The sequence below is a fragment of the Solanum tuberosum genome, unplaced genomic scaffold, assembly GCF_000226075.1.
Source record: "Solanum tuberosum cultivar DM 1-3 516 R44 unplaced genomic scaffold, SolTub_3.0 scf00134, whole genome shotgun sequence".
In the NCBI taxonomy this organism is placed as follows: Eukaryota; Viridiplantae; Streptophyta; class Magnoliopsida; order Solanales; family Solanaceae; genus Solanum; species Solanum tuberosum.
In genome coordinates this window covers 1,344,578-1,360,119 of record NW_006239062.1, presented here as the reverse complement: position 1 = coordinate 1,360,119, position 15,542 = coordinate 1,344,578, and the positions used below count along the sequence as shown (strand labels likewise).

Here is a 15,542-nt window from a genome sequence, read left to right as displayed (position 1 = left end):
GAAATACCTACTAAAGGGAAGGAATAGACACAAATCGGAAGTACCTTGTACAATATTTTGAAGAACTGCTGAAAATTATTGTACTAAATGTGAGTTGGAAGGTAATACGGAAGTGTCTTAATTTCAAAAAAAAGGTAATACGGAAGTGTGAACGAGAGCATGGAACATAATCCCATTGGCTGTTATATGGAGCTAAGATCACTTTGTCCAGATTAGTGGAACATTTCTGTTATGTGCACTTCTAGATCATAAATGATATTCCAATACTGGATGTTCTTAGCAAATAATCATGTTTTTGTGGAAGAACTTGTATTTGGGTTTTCCCCCTTACATCAATATAGTTAACTTCATCAGAAAAAGCCATCTCGGGTGACTTTAAAAGAATCCTCGTTTGCAAAGTATAACTCAAGTCAGTGGTTGGTTGACAACCAAAGTAATAATAATTTAATTATGACAAATCTCCTAATAAATTGTTTGAATAAACTGGAATGAATATGGAGAATATAACCGAACTAATAGTCTGGTTTAGGGCATAGTTGATTGATTAAATGGTCAAGAGGGACAAAGAGGCTTGTCCAAGCGATAAAAATATGGTTCATGATATGATTAAGAGAATAAGAGAGGCTTTTTGAATTTGAAAACCATTTGGGATACCTCTAAAATTACGGAAATCTCATTGGATGTGTGTCAAATGCGCTCTTTGTTTGCAGGAGGAGATATGACGAAGGGACGCAACAACAAGAAGAGGAAAAAACAAGGCAAGCAAACTATTTACTAGTTATGTTGCATATATTGTGTGCCTCACTTACTTGAGAATTACCATATTAGTTTCACCGCTATGTTGTCGAATCGCATGTTATATGCATCAATAATGCTTATACAGTCAGCTTTCACTAGCATGTTATATGCATCAACAATGCTTATAGAGTCAGATGTTCACTAGGTGTATCAATTGAGCCTTGTAAAAGATGATGATACAAAACCAAACTAAGTAATTAAGGGGAGAAAGAGAAGACTTGTAATACCAAAAAGAAAATCAATCCTGCACAAGCATTGCATAAATGAAAAAGGGTGCTCTTACACAATCAAAGCCTTCATGATGATGCAGTGACATTCTTCTAATAGTCGTAATCCAAAGAAAAAAGCAGGGCACCTAAAATTGAATAAAGATCATGACCAAGATGACAAAATTACACTACAACATCCTACTTTCATCAATAAAGTACCAAATTTCATGCGGAGATTTCAAAAGCTTCGACTGTGTGACAATAAAAATAACATCAATGCATCTACTTTTTTTGTGTGAAGTGTTCATCAAAGACTAAAAATAAAGCAAACACACAAGGAAAAAGAACTATAACTTATTGTAGTCTAACTCCTATCATATTGAATAGGCAAATAATGAATTCTAAAACATAATGACTTTCAAAGTATTGTTTTGCTACACATGCTTCCCAAATAAAAGTAGCAATTTCCTCGAGGGTCGTTTGGTACGAAGATAAATAACACAGGGATTAATAACGCTGGATTAGCAATGCAAGGATTAATAGTGTAGGGATTAGTAATACACGGTTTATTTTTTATCAAGTGTTTAGTTCATTGCTTCCACCTCATCTTGTGTTTGGATTAAAACTCTACAAAATGCTTTTTTCAATTATACCCTTGAATCATTATGAGATTTTCCATTTCATGTAATTGGGTCAAGGTAAATTAATATTGCCGGACAATTTTTACTTTTTTTGGGCCTTCTAACTAGCTAGGAGAAGAACAATTTTGTCGTCATGTTTGTTATTTTCTCACTTGAATTATTTGAGGGTAAATAATTTTTATCTTAATAAATTGATTACTCACAAAATGTTAATTTTCAATTTAATAAAAATAGAACATCTACTTATAAAATCGAAAAGACGGTAAACAATAGTAAGATTGAATAAATCATCTACATTTACACATAAAAGTTGCAAATTGTAGTTTTAATATGGAGTTAATATCTTAAAAGTTCACTCAACTTTTATAAGTGCTTTTCTACTATATATTTAAAATTTATAATGTATCATCATCGGTGCTTTTACTAGGAAAAAATGATAGATGCTTTTCTACCAATTTTTTTAAACTAGGTAGGCTAACATAAGAGGAGATAATGTTGTTGCCAAGTTTGATTAAATATTATTACAAATCAAAAGAAGAGATTTTTTTTAATGATGTAATATCCTCCTTATGTTGATCAATTCGAATGAGTTACTCCAGTAAAATAACACTAATTAATTATTTAACTAATTTACAACATATTAATTATTTAGCAACAAACAACTCTCTAAATAATTAAATTTGTAAGCTAATTTATTTAAATAAATTTACTAGTACAAAACTACAAATATAAAACATAAAATTAAGAAAATAAAAATAATGATTAAAAGGATTTGAGGGGTATTTTTGTCTTTACATATTTTAATCACATGGTATTAAATCATATGTATTACTAATACCACCAAATGGAAGGTATTAACTATACATCCTATAATACCATGTAGGGTGTAAACTAATCCATGGATTAGTTATACATAGGTCTAAAATCCTACCAAACACAATACAAAATAATACCATACATAATACATGGATTATTTCTTCTAATACTCCATACCAAACGACAACTCAGTGTTCTACAATGTATAATGAAAAATAGCCAATTATCTACTACATATGGAAAGTCTTCTAAGGCAAATAAACTTGATATAACAAATTATATAGGATTATACCTGAACTGTCAGAGTGGCGAAGTACCAGAAAAATGAAGGACAGCCTGCCGCTCGTTTCTCCTTGAAAAAGATTTTAAGTTGGTCCCTAAAACTCCTTCCTGACATAGGCGGAGGCAATGGAGGAGGCACTTAAAAATGCATAAAAAGATCAGTTAAAAAGTAATGGCTTCTGGCGTGCATACATCTCTATTAAGAGGTAAAATACTATGTCCCCCGTCTCAAACAACTCATTGAGGCTAGCCTCTTCACTCTTTCTTTTTCATCTATATTTTTTAGGGTGGAGATGTCATTAAAAGATAGATTCTTTACAGAACAAAGAAAATAGCAGCATCAGGAAAGTTATCCTGGTTCTTTTTTTCCGGTCTTTTTTAATCAGTAGTGTGTGGGCTAGCTTGAGAGCACCTCCTCAACTGATCTACAGGGCAACTTGGCTGGATCACAAGCGTAGGTTTCCCAATTTATGCCCATCAAGGCTGAACCAGATGGGACATACCAAGTATTGTAGCTGGGATTCGAACCTGGCGTGTCCAGACAACGTTGCTGTTCCCATGCCTCAACCACTACGCCATCCTCTTGTGAACATTGTGTAAGTTTCATTTTAAAGAAGAGCACCTCAAGAAACATGAAATGATTAAATGAAGCCATAGCCAACTCTACTCTAGGGTGAATACATACTAAAGCACTTGCAGGGAAAGAATTAGAACTGAAGATAAAAAGTAAAATTTATATAGTTTTGTGAATCTTGGCCAGAAATGATAGGGAACAGAAATTCAGTTTCAAAAAAATGATAGGGAAAAGAAATTCGTAAAAGAAACAGAATCGTATTTGTCATCTTCTAGTGACAAAATCACTCAGCATCCTACCAAGTTAATTTTGTAAATAGGAAGACCGAAAAAATTGTCTAATCCAAATATGAGAGCATCTCCTTTGAAGATTTTAATACTCTAAATAGGCACGTGGACAATACTTGGTTGAGGTTGAAAGATAAAGATTACTAAAAGTTGAAATTGAAAAGAGTATTGGGAAGTTAGTTGTGTTTGGACATAATTTCACTTGGAAACAATGTTGAAGTTTAGAGAGTAAAAACCATTTTTTCACTTGAGATACTCCTCAAACCAGTTTTTTGACTTCAAATTCTCTATTTCAAGTTGAAGTTAAAAATAATGGACCAAATTGTAAAACAGACATTTATGGACAAACATCTCAAATTGAAGTTGAGATAATGAAATAATTTGTATGGACAACAGGAGCTTTAAATATCTTTGTTCCGAAATTTCAACCAAAGGGAAAAGAGGTCCACCTACTCATTCCCCTCTTTCACTCCATCCTACTTTTTGAGTTCCAAAATTAGCATCAGATAAAGGGAAATTAATGGTGCTGAAAACAAAGCCTCACATTTAGGAAATAACTCTCCGATTCTCTTCAACTTGTGGAGTTGCAATATTACAAACGGGAATAACGTAAGCCTCATAGCCACTGCTGAAGAAGCTATAATGATCCACCTGCAAACCAAGTAAGTACAGTGTATGATTTCAAAGTCAAGAGCCCATTTACTAGCATTGGATAAAAATTAGAAAAAGAAAAGACTAAATTAAGACATTAAAAACTGGCCGATCCTTGTGGGTAATTTAGTGAAGTGAAGGAGTGGGTCTAAAACAGTGAACTACAGTGCTTTTTTGATTGGTATCAGTGTAGTACATAATTGAGTTGTTTCCCAACTAGATACCTTCCAAGGAGGTCCTTATCTGCAAGGTGGGCATGAGCCTTCAACAACTCAGCATCATCATTTACCTCTGTTTCCATTTTGGGTCCATTTACTTTTATGAAATACTTCCAAGTAGCTTCTTCCCCCATTGTTTGCAGCTAGAGCTGCCTCCCCTAAGTAACTAACAGCCCTTGTAATTCCTATAAATGAAACTCTTTTTTTTTTGCGAGGTAAGGACAGAGCAGTTATTTTCCACCATATATTACAATTCACAAGCTATAATTTTCTGCATTGTTTGCTTAACTTCTGCATATGGATTTCAAGTTGTGTACCATGGCTCTTTTCACCTCACTGAATCAATTATCAAAGCCATTTTTTAGAACTACATTTCAATTTTACAATTAGAACTACATTTCAATTTTACGAAACTAGGAATTTTTAAAGTACCAGCAAAAAGCTTAGAATTTCTGAAAATCAAATAAACACATATAAAGGTGCTTAACAAAATATTTGGAAGGAATGCAGTATGTTACCAAGGGAAGCCAGTGAGGTCATGATAACCATCCAACAACGAAATCAAGGCACGTACTGGAAGAATGGACTCCTCAACACTTTCAGTAATATTTTCGCTGATCAACAACTCCGTGTTCTCATACTGAGTAACCGCCGAGTCACTGATGTCACCAATTCGCGAGTCGCGAGTGGAGAAGGAACGGCAGAAGGAAACACTGTGCGGGAAAACACATTGTGGCTTTGATGGTAAAAACGAGTTCAAAATGTGGACATACCGGCTGTTCCCATGGTTGTGGTGGCGGTAGTGATCGGAAGGGTTTGAGGGTTTATTGTGAGAATCTGAAGAAGTGAAATTGTGGAGAAAGTAGATTCCTGGCGAATTACGAGAGTAACGGCGGTGCTGGAAGAATCTATGAACGGACATGATGGGGTGGTGGTTGGTATCGGCGGACGGCGGGTTACAACGAAACTAGGATTAACCCAACAACTAAATATCCAGCTTCATTTTGGGACTTCAGAAAAGTTGCTTAAAACTTCAAACATAGTGCCATCGTCTTTTCCATGTAGAAAGCTGATTTTTCTTTCTGATTTTCTATTATTTCTGAGGGCTGTTTGGAAGTCACCTGTTAATTGAATTTGGTATACAACAACATATTAGTGGCATTCCACAAGTGGGATTTAGGAAAGGTAAAGTGTAGGCAGGGGCGGCGGACGTAAAATTATATCTATCTACTAGATAGACATGCCCGTGCTTTGCACAGGCCCAACATGAAGTCAATTATATTCTAGTAATTAGTAAGCATCAACATGAAGTCAATTATACTCTAGTAATTGGTTTTCATGCGCTATTAGATAAACTGACCAATGATATTGAAACGACGGGGTTAAAGATATCATATTTTTCGTGTTACGACTAAAATGAGATATCATCCCTTTAAAAGAAACGGAAAACAACACACCAGCAAGAATTCACATACATAAAATTAAAGCTTTGTAGATCTCTGGATTAGCAACACAACTTTGGTGTTGGAAAGGTAATGATATATATACACCTTGATAATAATAGCATCTGGAATTTAATGTATCAAATCATTTTGCACAGTACAGAAACAAAAGAATGTTCTATTTGTGTAGAGACAGAATTGTGGCAAGCCATATTGACAAGTTTTTGTAAACAAAATCATTCAACTAATAAGAAATTCTAAACTTGATCTGACTAAATAATACAAATTTCCTTCCCACAAGCATCTTAGTTTTTTTCTTCTTGAAAATAACTTTCTTGAACCACTAATCTTTGAAGAGAAGTATCAAGCATCACCCACAAACAGATCAAGAATGCTATTACTTGATAGATGAAAAGCAAAGTCATGACTAACCTCTAAAAGAAATCAAGATGATCCAAAAGAAAATGGGCATATATCGATCATAATTGTGAAAATAAGTGCAGATAAAACAATGAATATGCATATAATCCAATTAAAAACAAAATCAAGCACTCGAAAGATCCATACTTCCCCAAAAATAAAAAATTCCTCCTTCGCATGGCCTTGCAACAAAACTTATAAATTCTCTTTAAGAAGCTTACTTTTTCATTTGAAGTGTAGTTTATATCTTAAGTCAAAATTTATCAATGTAAAAATCAAGTATTATTTTATACATAAAATAAAATTAAATAAAAATATAAAATTAATAAGTTAGTTAAAATTCTTATTAAGGAGAGAGCCCCAGCATGACTCGATCACGAAGATTATATATGCTATTAACTCTTTTTATGAATTTTGTTCTTCCACTTAAACTGCAGAAGGTCATGCAGTCTTTACACTAGGGTATAAATACTCTTTCTTGAAAAGTCATGCCTCACTCGTAGCATATAACTTTATCCCAACTTGTAAAATAATGAATTGACTTTAAAAGTCTGATCATTCCTTCTTAATTCGTTAAATCACCTTTATCAAGAATACGATGTGTCATTAATTCCAGCATGTTGAGTCAAATTTTGAGATTTTATTTTATTTTCTTAATGAGAGAAGTATATCAAAATGCTTGAACAATTCCCTTCATATGAGTCTAAGCATAAAGGATGGAAAGAATTGACAAAATTAAAATTACAAGTAACCATAAAAAATTGGCACATACACCTCATTTACCACATCTATCTTCAAATATGAATAAGAAGATGATAACCACTGAAAAATCATTGTGCTAAAGTAAAAAATTAGAAGCAAGAAAATCAAAGATAATTGTTTGCGGAGGATATATGTTTCAAGTTCAACACGAAGTTACAAATATTCAAATTCTAGTTTTATTTTCAATAGTTACTGAACTTGGAAACACCAATGAGGACAAAGTAATATAGGTATTAATTTTGAAGGAAGGGAATTTTCAGCCAAAGAGAACTTAACGTTATATCAAGCATTTCATGAGTAGCAAAAGAAAATTATATTGTTCGTTATCCAGAATTATTCATTATTCAACAAGGAGTGGCTGAATACCTATTCTGTAGCAAGAAAAACTCATATCTCCAACTAAGATTGTTCACAGTCAGTCAAATGATCTTACTGGAAAAAAAAAAATGGAGAACCAACTCACTGCATTATTAATACACTCTATTTAGCATTATTCTTATACACTCTACCAAACGGCCCCATAAAGTCTGCAAATGCAACAGTGCACATAGCAGTCCTTTATTAGCAATGTAGAAGAAATATGCACGATTGGGAAGTGAATGATCTGGTAGACCTTTTTGCTAGACTACAACATTGTCACATTAATCCCCAGGCAGCTGATAAGCTCAAATGGGGACACCAGAAAGGAGTTTATACAGTCAAGGAAGGGTATCAACAGTTGTGCTCTAGAAACCCCATGATAGCTAATTGGCCCTGGAAACTCATTTGGAGGACCAAGCTACCACCTAAGGTAGATTTTTTTTATTTTTTTTTTACCAGGATAGCTCTATATGAGGCATGTCTCACCTAAGACAACATAAAGAAAGAAAAATCCAATTCCCAAACAGATGCTATATGTGCAAAAAAGAGGCTGAAACCCCAGACACCTTCTTCTTCATTGTGAGGTGGCCTCAGAATTATGGAGCATGCTTTTTTGTCTCTCTGGCATCAATTGGACCACACCCCTCACTGTTAAGGATGCATATGAGAGTTGGAGTCTATGGAAAGTTGACAAAGCCATCAAGAAGATCTGGATTATGATACCTGCTTGTATTTTTGGAGTATCTGGTTGGAGAGGAACAAGAGATGTTTGATGGAGAGTCAACTGCTTTAGGCATTTTGAAGACTAGGTGCACTGAAAATTTGTTTAGTTGGACCAACTTGTATCCTACTGTTAATGCAGAACAACTTCAGGATTTTACAAACTCATTAGCTCTGGCTTAGATAGTTTGTATAGTTAGCCAAAGATTTTTTTGTAAGCTCAAATGCCATATCTTGTAAATTTTGCATCTTCCTGATGCTGTTATTAATACCACTTATCTTATCAAAACAAAAAAAAGAAGTCTTATAGTAGCAAAAAAACTCTTCAATTTTATTTATCAACAGGCCAAATGATTTTCTTAACATCAAGTCTGAGTCCAAGTAGTGTGCATTCAGTTGACCAAATATACACAATAAAGAAAACCTACAAATTTGACTTTAGATTTGACAGACCTTGAATTTGCTTTTTTTTCATCAATGAACTCGGCAAACAATAGTCTCTCATATTTGCAATATTGGTGCACTTTTGGTCCTTCCCCAAACCTCTCCTATTTTTTTTTAACATTGGTTTTGTCCACAATTTAGTGTATGAAATGTTCAGTCCTTCTCTTATTTGTTAAGTAAAACCAACAGGTTCATATGAGAGAAGGTGAGAAGAAGAGTATCCTTTGTTTTGTTCAATCCAAACATTGTTGCAGCTAAACCAAGAACCTACCTTTGTTTTTCGGACTATTGTCTATATTTTCAGGCATTTTTGCTTCAAAAGGTAATAGCATAAAGCTCCACTAGTATGATAGAAAACAAGTTACAAATCTCTATATGTCAGAATGATTAAATTAAAGGTGATGTAACAAGAAAAGGAGTTTTGGTCCAGATGTTATCTGGTTTTGTTTAGTTGCTTCCTCTTTTTTTTTGGTTTTAGCAGGGTCTATAGATTTGGCCTAGTTTGTAAATACAGATTGAGTTTTTTTTTTTGGATAAATGGGCAGCAACCCACCTTTAATTTTTAAAAATGTAACAAGACAAGGTCGAGCCTAAAACGACAGATCAGAGCAGATACGTACGCTTAAATTAGGCATAGTGAACGGGGTTCTAATAGCCCCTAATCTTAATCAATTTCAATACTGATCTTTGCTTAAGGATATTAGGGGAAGGGAGTGTTATTTCTTGCCAATTGTTTACTTTTTAGCTATTATTCAAGCCTTAGTTGCATCTGTTTCATTCACATACTAACTTATCGTAAGAGTTATATTTATTTTACTGGAGTTGTGTAAGAGCTTTCAAAGGAGTTCATGAACATCTTGGTCTACTCTATCAATAGATATATCTTTTTTCAAAAGCTAAAAGCCGATTGTTAGTATTTTTGTACAGTAAAATTCAGCGGGAGAATCTTGTCCTTCCATGTTATGCATTTTCATAATTAGATATAGCCACATTTAGAAGTATCAAATTTGATCTATATAAATGTAACCTGTTCAATTTATCAAGTTTTAATGGTGTAGGTCGATATTATTTTGTTTCACATCTCAAAAATCAACATGTGGTAGATTTATCAGACTCTACTTTCTTGCAACACATTGGTGAAATTTCATTGCTCTACCGATCATCCTTTTCTTTTCTTTTTTTTGATGAAGTAGATTCATTCCAAGACATCAAGAAGATGCAAGCTTTACAAGGATAGATCAATTAAGCTCACAAAAAAAGGATTTGTAGCCTCTTTCTAAGCTATAGAGCTAACAAAATCCAGGAAGAGTTCTAAATTATTTACAGGAGTCAATTTGGACCAACTAAAAAGGCTAACTAGACATCTACCTCGCAAAAGATTTCTAGAAGTTAAAATTCCATCAAAACATTTTTTGTTCCTCTCTGTCCATAAACACCAAAAGATAGAACCAGGGATCATCATCGACATACTCTTGATGGCTTTGTCAACTTCCCGTGAACTCCAACTTTCAAGAGCATCCCTAACAAAAAAAGGCATGAGCCACGAAAGACCAAAAAAGCAACAAAACATATTCCAGAGGTCTGAGGCAGTTGGTCAGTGCAGTAGCAAGTGGTTGACACTTTCTGTGTGCTTGTGGCAGAAATAGCATTGGTTAGCAAGCTGGAATTTCCTTTTGGAGAGATTATCCTGTGTGAGGCATGAGCTATGCAGTGCATTCCAGCTAAAACAGATCACTTTGGTAGGTAATTTTGTCTTCCATATATGCTTCCATGGCCATTTGTCAATCATTGAGTTCCTTGAGCATAAGTTGTGATACCCTGCCTTGACTGTGTAGTGGCCTTTTCTTGAGTTACCCCATTTCAATCTATCAAGCTCTTGGGGCGAAAAGGAGCAAAACTGCAAGTTGGCAAAGAGGGCAAATATGTCATTAAGTTCCCAGTCATTTAGGTTTCTCCTGAACCTTAGGTCCCAAATGTCGTATGATCTGTTGGATGCTATGGTAGAATTTGGTTCAGCTGCAATGAGGTGCAAACTTGGAAATTCCTCACCCAAAATTGTGTCTCCGAACCATATATCCTTCCAAAATTTGATGTGAGATCCATTGCCAACTCTAAATGTGACGTTCCCAGCAAAATCTGGCCAAAGTTTACTGATGCTTTTCCATATGCATCGGCTGAGACTTTTGTGGACCAGTGAGTAAGCTTCCATATGCATCTGCTGAGACTTTTGTGGACCAGTGAGTAAGCTTAAGCGCACCATGTTTAGCTTTGATCACCTCTTTCAACAATCCAAAGTCTTCAGTTCCGTACCTCCATAATCATTTCATCATCAGGCTTTTATTGTGAGCTGCAAGATCTTTGATACCCAAACCCCCTTAAGATTTAGGTTGTTTCACTTTTGCCCATTTAACCAAGTGAAACTTATGATCCTTGTTGTTGCCTACCCATAGAAAATTCCTTCTCATTTTGTCGAGCTTTTTGAGAAATTTTACTGGAATAGGGAAAAGGGACATATGATATGTAGGGATGTTGTCCAGTACACTAATAATCGATGTAACTCTTCCTCCAAAAGAAAGATACTGCATTTGCCATGTTGCTAGTCTTTTTTGAAACTTCTCAATTATTCCCGACCATATTTCGTTAGCCTTGAAATTTGCACCTAAAGGCAGCCCAAGATAAGTTGTTGGAAAGGACCCTATGTTGCAGCACATGATTCCTGCTGGCTCTGTCAGATTCTGCACTGAGTTTACTGGATAGATAGTGTTTTTTGACATATTTGTGTGTAGTCCAGAGACAGCTTCAAATATGTGCAAACTCAAGTTTAGCTTAATAACTTGTAATCTATCTGCCCCACAAAATAGCAGAGTATTGTCCGCATAAAGCAAATGTGAAACTATGACATTGTTTCCCGTGAGACTGCCTGCTTTGAAGCCTTCAATCCATTGTAGTTGACTCTACTACAAACTTATTAATATCTACACAATCAAACTATACTTTTAAGCTTGAGTCCTAGTTTTTGCTTTTGAGCTCGTTCTTTCCTTTCTGTAGCTCCTAAACTCAGCACATAGATGGATACCAGTTTCTAGAGTAGTTTTTTCAAAAAGTTCATAAACTAAATGGACTTTATTCTAAATCTATAAAATAATTTTATGTTGGGCGGATTGGGTTATTACCCAAAATTCAATCTATACAGACCTAATTCACTTATCAAAATAGGTTCTTGGACGGATAAGATCATAACTCGTATATTAACATAACCTGCTTTGATCTGTATAAATTTGACCCAATCTACCCATTTGGAACTCCTAGACAAATTATCCTGATAATTTTTTCTTTAGGTGTATATAATGGACAGAAAACTTAGTTTGATTAGATTAATAGTGCTGTTCAGCTGAAGATATTCATTGTTACTTTCAGAAGATGTCTGCATTAACGAAAAGTATAAGAGAGCTTCTAGTCTGCTCATGAATGAGAATTGGTTGTATTAGTTCATAAGACAGAATTTTAACATCACAATAAGCAAGCAACAATTCCTCCATTTAGCAGTGTAAAACCAACAGCTTGTAACAAAAAAATTCAGCCTAAAAAGAAAATATTCGACTCTAAAGGCACAAGAACAGAGAATGTCACAGATTGTACTTCGAAGGATCATTTAGGTGTGCATAATTTTCAACTCAAGCGATTTGACCAAGCAGTTCAAGACCTACCTAACTACCCCAATTTTACTCAAAACCAACTCCTAATAGTGCTCAGGTAATCAGACTTCAGTGGTGAATTCATTGAGCACACAATAAAATGGAGATCAGGTTTAACAAAGGCTCAACTCAAGCAAACGAATAAAAGAATCCATTTCAAGAGTTCAAAATTTATGGCTACAGATTAGCATACTGCTCCATGTAACAGTTTCTCTCCCCCAATCACCACTTCCTTACAAATTGATCAAATTTAAAACAGAACACTTTAAAACCAACCCGACCTACCCCATACAGTTACACTCATCTCCTAATGTCGTTTGGCTACTCACACTTCACCTACAAATAAAATCCTCTCTCAGACAATTTATCGAACAGATTGCAGGCAGAACTTTAACAAAACTTTTTGGACTGATCTGGTGATTGATTTACCCTCCCATTTACTGGGAATTAAAGTTCAATGCAGCAAAAATACATCACAATCAACCAACAATAGGAGAATTGGACAATTTGTGCTCTCTAACTCCACAACAAAAGATTCACATGGACAGAAAAGAAAAAGAAAAACTATGTAATAGAAAGAAACTATGGGAGAGAGAGAGAAGAGACCTTACCTTAGCGCCATTGGAAACCTCGACTGGCAATGGAGTTGTGTGATCGTGTGGTGTTGTGAAGTGAGTTCGTGTTTTGTGTTTTGTGTTTTGTGTGTTGTGTGTTGTGTGTTGTGTGTTGTGTGTTAGTGCGAAGGTGAGCAGAGAGGAGAAATGGGTGAAGTTAATTTTTATTTTTTTTATTTTTACCGTACCTAGGAGCTCCCACCCCTTTTGCTCCCTTGGTGACACGAATTCGTAACATTTGGGTTGGAAATGAGGGATGCTTACCATCCGAGTAACTCCCTCTCGTCGGGTGAAGTTAATTTAAAAACAAGTTTTAAGGAAAAAAAAGAGATAAAATATCAAAAATACGTCTAAACTATTTTTATTTTTATTTTTATTTTGAATTTCAATGTATAAATTATTACTTATTAGTTTGAGAAATACACGTAAGTGATGTTTAATACACTCTCTCTTTTATTTGCAAAAATCTTGTTACATGGATAAAATATTCCACCTTAACAAAAATTAAATAATAAACTATTAATTAAAAATTAAAGATTAAAGTATTACTATCCCAAAAAAATAATTTTAAAAAAAAATGAAATTAATTTTTTACCCCACTCCACCACCTCCTCCCCCCCCATTCCCTTAAAATAATATCAATTATTTTTTTTATAAAAAATAATAATCTACCCCACCCTATTTAAACCTCTACTCCTAATTATTATTTTTTTACAGTTTTCTCATTTTGTGTTAGATATGTACATATATTTTTAGGATTTTTTTTTCTTGTTTACTGAATATAACATGAATAAAAAATTTATTTTAAAAAGTTTTGCGGCGGCAAGTAAAAAATATTTTCGATATGTATATATCTAACACAAAACGAGAAAAAAAATTGGAAGCAGAGGGTTAGGTGGACTGGGTAGAATTATTTCTTAAAAAAAATATCTAAATTAATATTTGAATGGAGGGGATGAAGTAAAAAAAAAAATTATAAAAGAAATTTAAACAAAAAAAAAAGGAAAAAAATGGGGGGAGAGGGATACGGTGAGAGGAAGTGATGGAATCGGCTAAGAAAAATATTTTACATTTTATTTAATAAACAAAAATTGAGATAATAATTTTTTAAATCTTTAATTTTAATTAACACTAATAATTATTTAATTTTTGTTAAGATGGAATATTTTGTCCACGTGGCGTGTGATGTGACAATTTTTTAAAATAAAAGAGAGAGTGTAAAACACACACCATGGTGAAAGTTTTTTAAAAGATAGAGGTGTGTTTTTCAAACTAATAAGTGATAGTTTAGGTATAAAAGTCACACTCTCAATAGTTTAGGTATGAAACTCAAAAAAAATGAAATAGTTTAGGTGTGTTTTTGACACTTATCTCTTAAATTTATTCTTCATTATACTATCTCGCTAATTATATTATTGTTGTTACTAAACTAAGGCTGGCAAAGGGATCGGTTTTTGCCCGGTCTGATCCGGTTCCCGTTCCCGTATATCCGGTACCGGTCGAATCGGTAAGGAACCGATCGGATAGGGTACCGGTACATGTACCAAAATGGAACACGAGTTATTACCCGGTTGATGCGTGTAACATACCGCAACTAGAAAGAACTAGAAGGAAGTTCAAAAACTGGAAATAGTTATTTTTGGAAAGTATAAGGAAATCTGGAAAAAATTTAAGTAAGTTAAAGTGAGTTTTTGGTCATCTTCAAACGACCATAACTCATAGCTCAGTACGAGTTAGGTGTAGTTACAAATTTTCTTGGAATGATCTTCCAACACTGCCAAGTTTGCGCGATTTCGAGTTCGTATGAGTGAGTTATGCCCTTTGGAAGTTGGGTTGTTGGAATAAGGAAATGCCCAATCCGAATTTTTGAAGGGTAGTTTGGTCTTTTACTTACCCAATTAATTAAATCGGTTTTTAATAAAATAGTTGGGGTCAAAACTGAGTTAGTTCAGTTTACACTTTTGAGAAATAGTGTTAGGGTTTTTGGAGAAAGGAGAAGGAAAAGCAAGATTTGCCAAGAACAAATCGATTTTGGTTGCGGATTCGCCAAGGAATTGACCCTACAAGGTATGTGAGTCTCTCATAACGTTGGGTTCATTCACCCACGCGCCAAACATGTTTAGTTCAGCGGAATTTGTCCTAAAAGATTTGGAAAGTCAATGTTCTTGACATGAATTCTTGAATTTGAATGGTGTTCTTGAATTAGGATGAATTGCGAAGTTTCTGAGTTCGTTACGTCGCATTATAGAGTCGTTTCGAGTTATGTTTCGAGTTAGGTTCTTAAGTACATTTGTTGGATGTCTGTATCTAAAGGTAATTTGAGAAAAAGAACCGAGGTTGGGTGACTTGGGGATGGAAAACGAAGAAGAAATTTTGTCCGACGAAATTTGAGTGTGGGAGCGCGTCGCGCGACCTGTTCCTAGAATTGAAAAATTCTTCTCTGCGTCGCGGAGCTGACACAAGGTGTTCTGCCTCAAAAGACGTTTTCAGAACCAAAATTTAATTATGCCTCCACATCGCGAACCCACCTTCAAATCTTGATTTTTGATCTTTTCTCATGTTTAGCTATCTAAAATCATTCCTAAACAACATGAGATCTTTCCAAACAC

General features: G+C 34.4%; 1 protein-coding gene across 7 annotated transcripts in view; it reads right to left on the bottom strand.

Moving 5' to 3' along the window:
• The window catches only part of LOC102599172 (ALBINO3-like protein 3, mitochondrial), a 36,962-nt gene extending 23,927 nt beyond the window's left edge, over positions 1-13,035 (bottom strand). For 4 of the 7 annotated variants that reach the window (XM_006351856.2, XM_015310698.1, XM_015310699.1 and 1 more), the window contains exons 1-5: positions 12,931-13,035; positions 4,995-5,597; positions 4,152-4,258; positions 2,757-2,884; positions 1,082-1,153 (exon numbers count right to left, since the gene is read on the bottom strand). In XM_006351856.2, the coding sequence (XP_006351918.1) occupies positions 1,082-1,153; positions 2,757-2,884; positions 4,152-4,258; positions 4,995-5,398 (711 nt within the window). In that variant the 5' untranslated portion in view covers positions 5,399-5,597; positions 12,931-13,035. Of the gene's footprint in view, positions 1-1,081; positions 1,154-2,756; positions 2,885-4,151; positions 4,259-4,482; positions 4,626-4,994; positions 5,598-12,925 lie in introns of those variants that run through there. The other 3 variants (XM_015310697.1, XM_015310702.1, XM_015310700.1) reach the window with 3 other exon arrangements.
• Between the last annotated feature and the right edge of the window lie 2,507 nt (positions 13,036-15,542).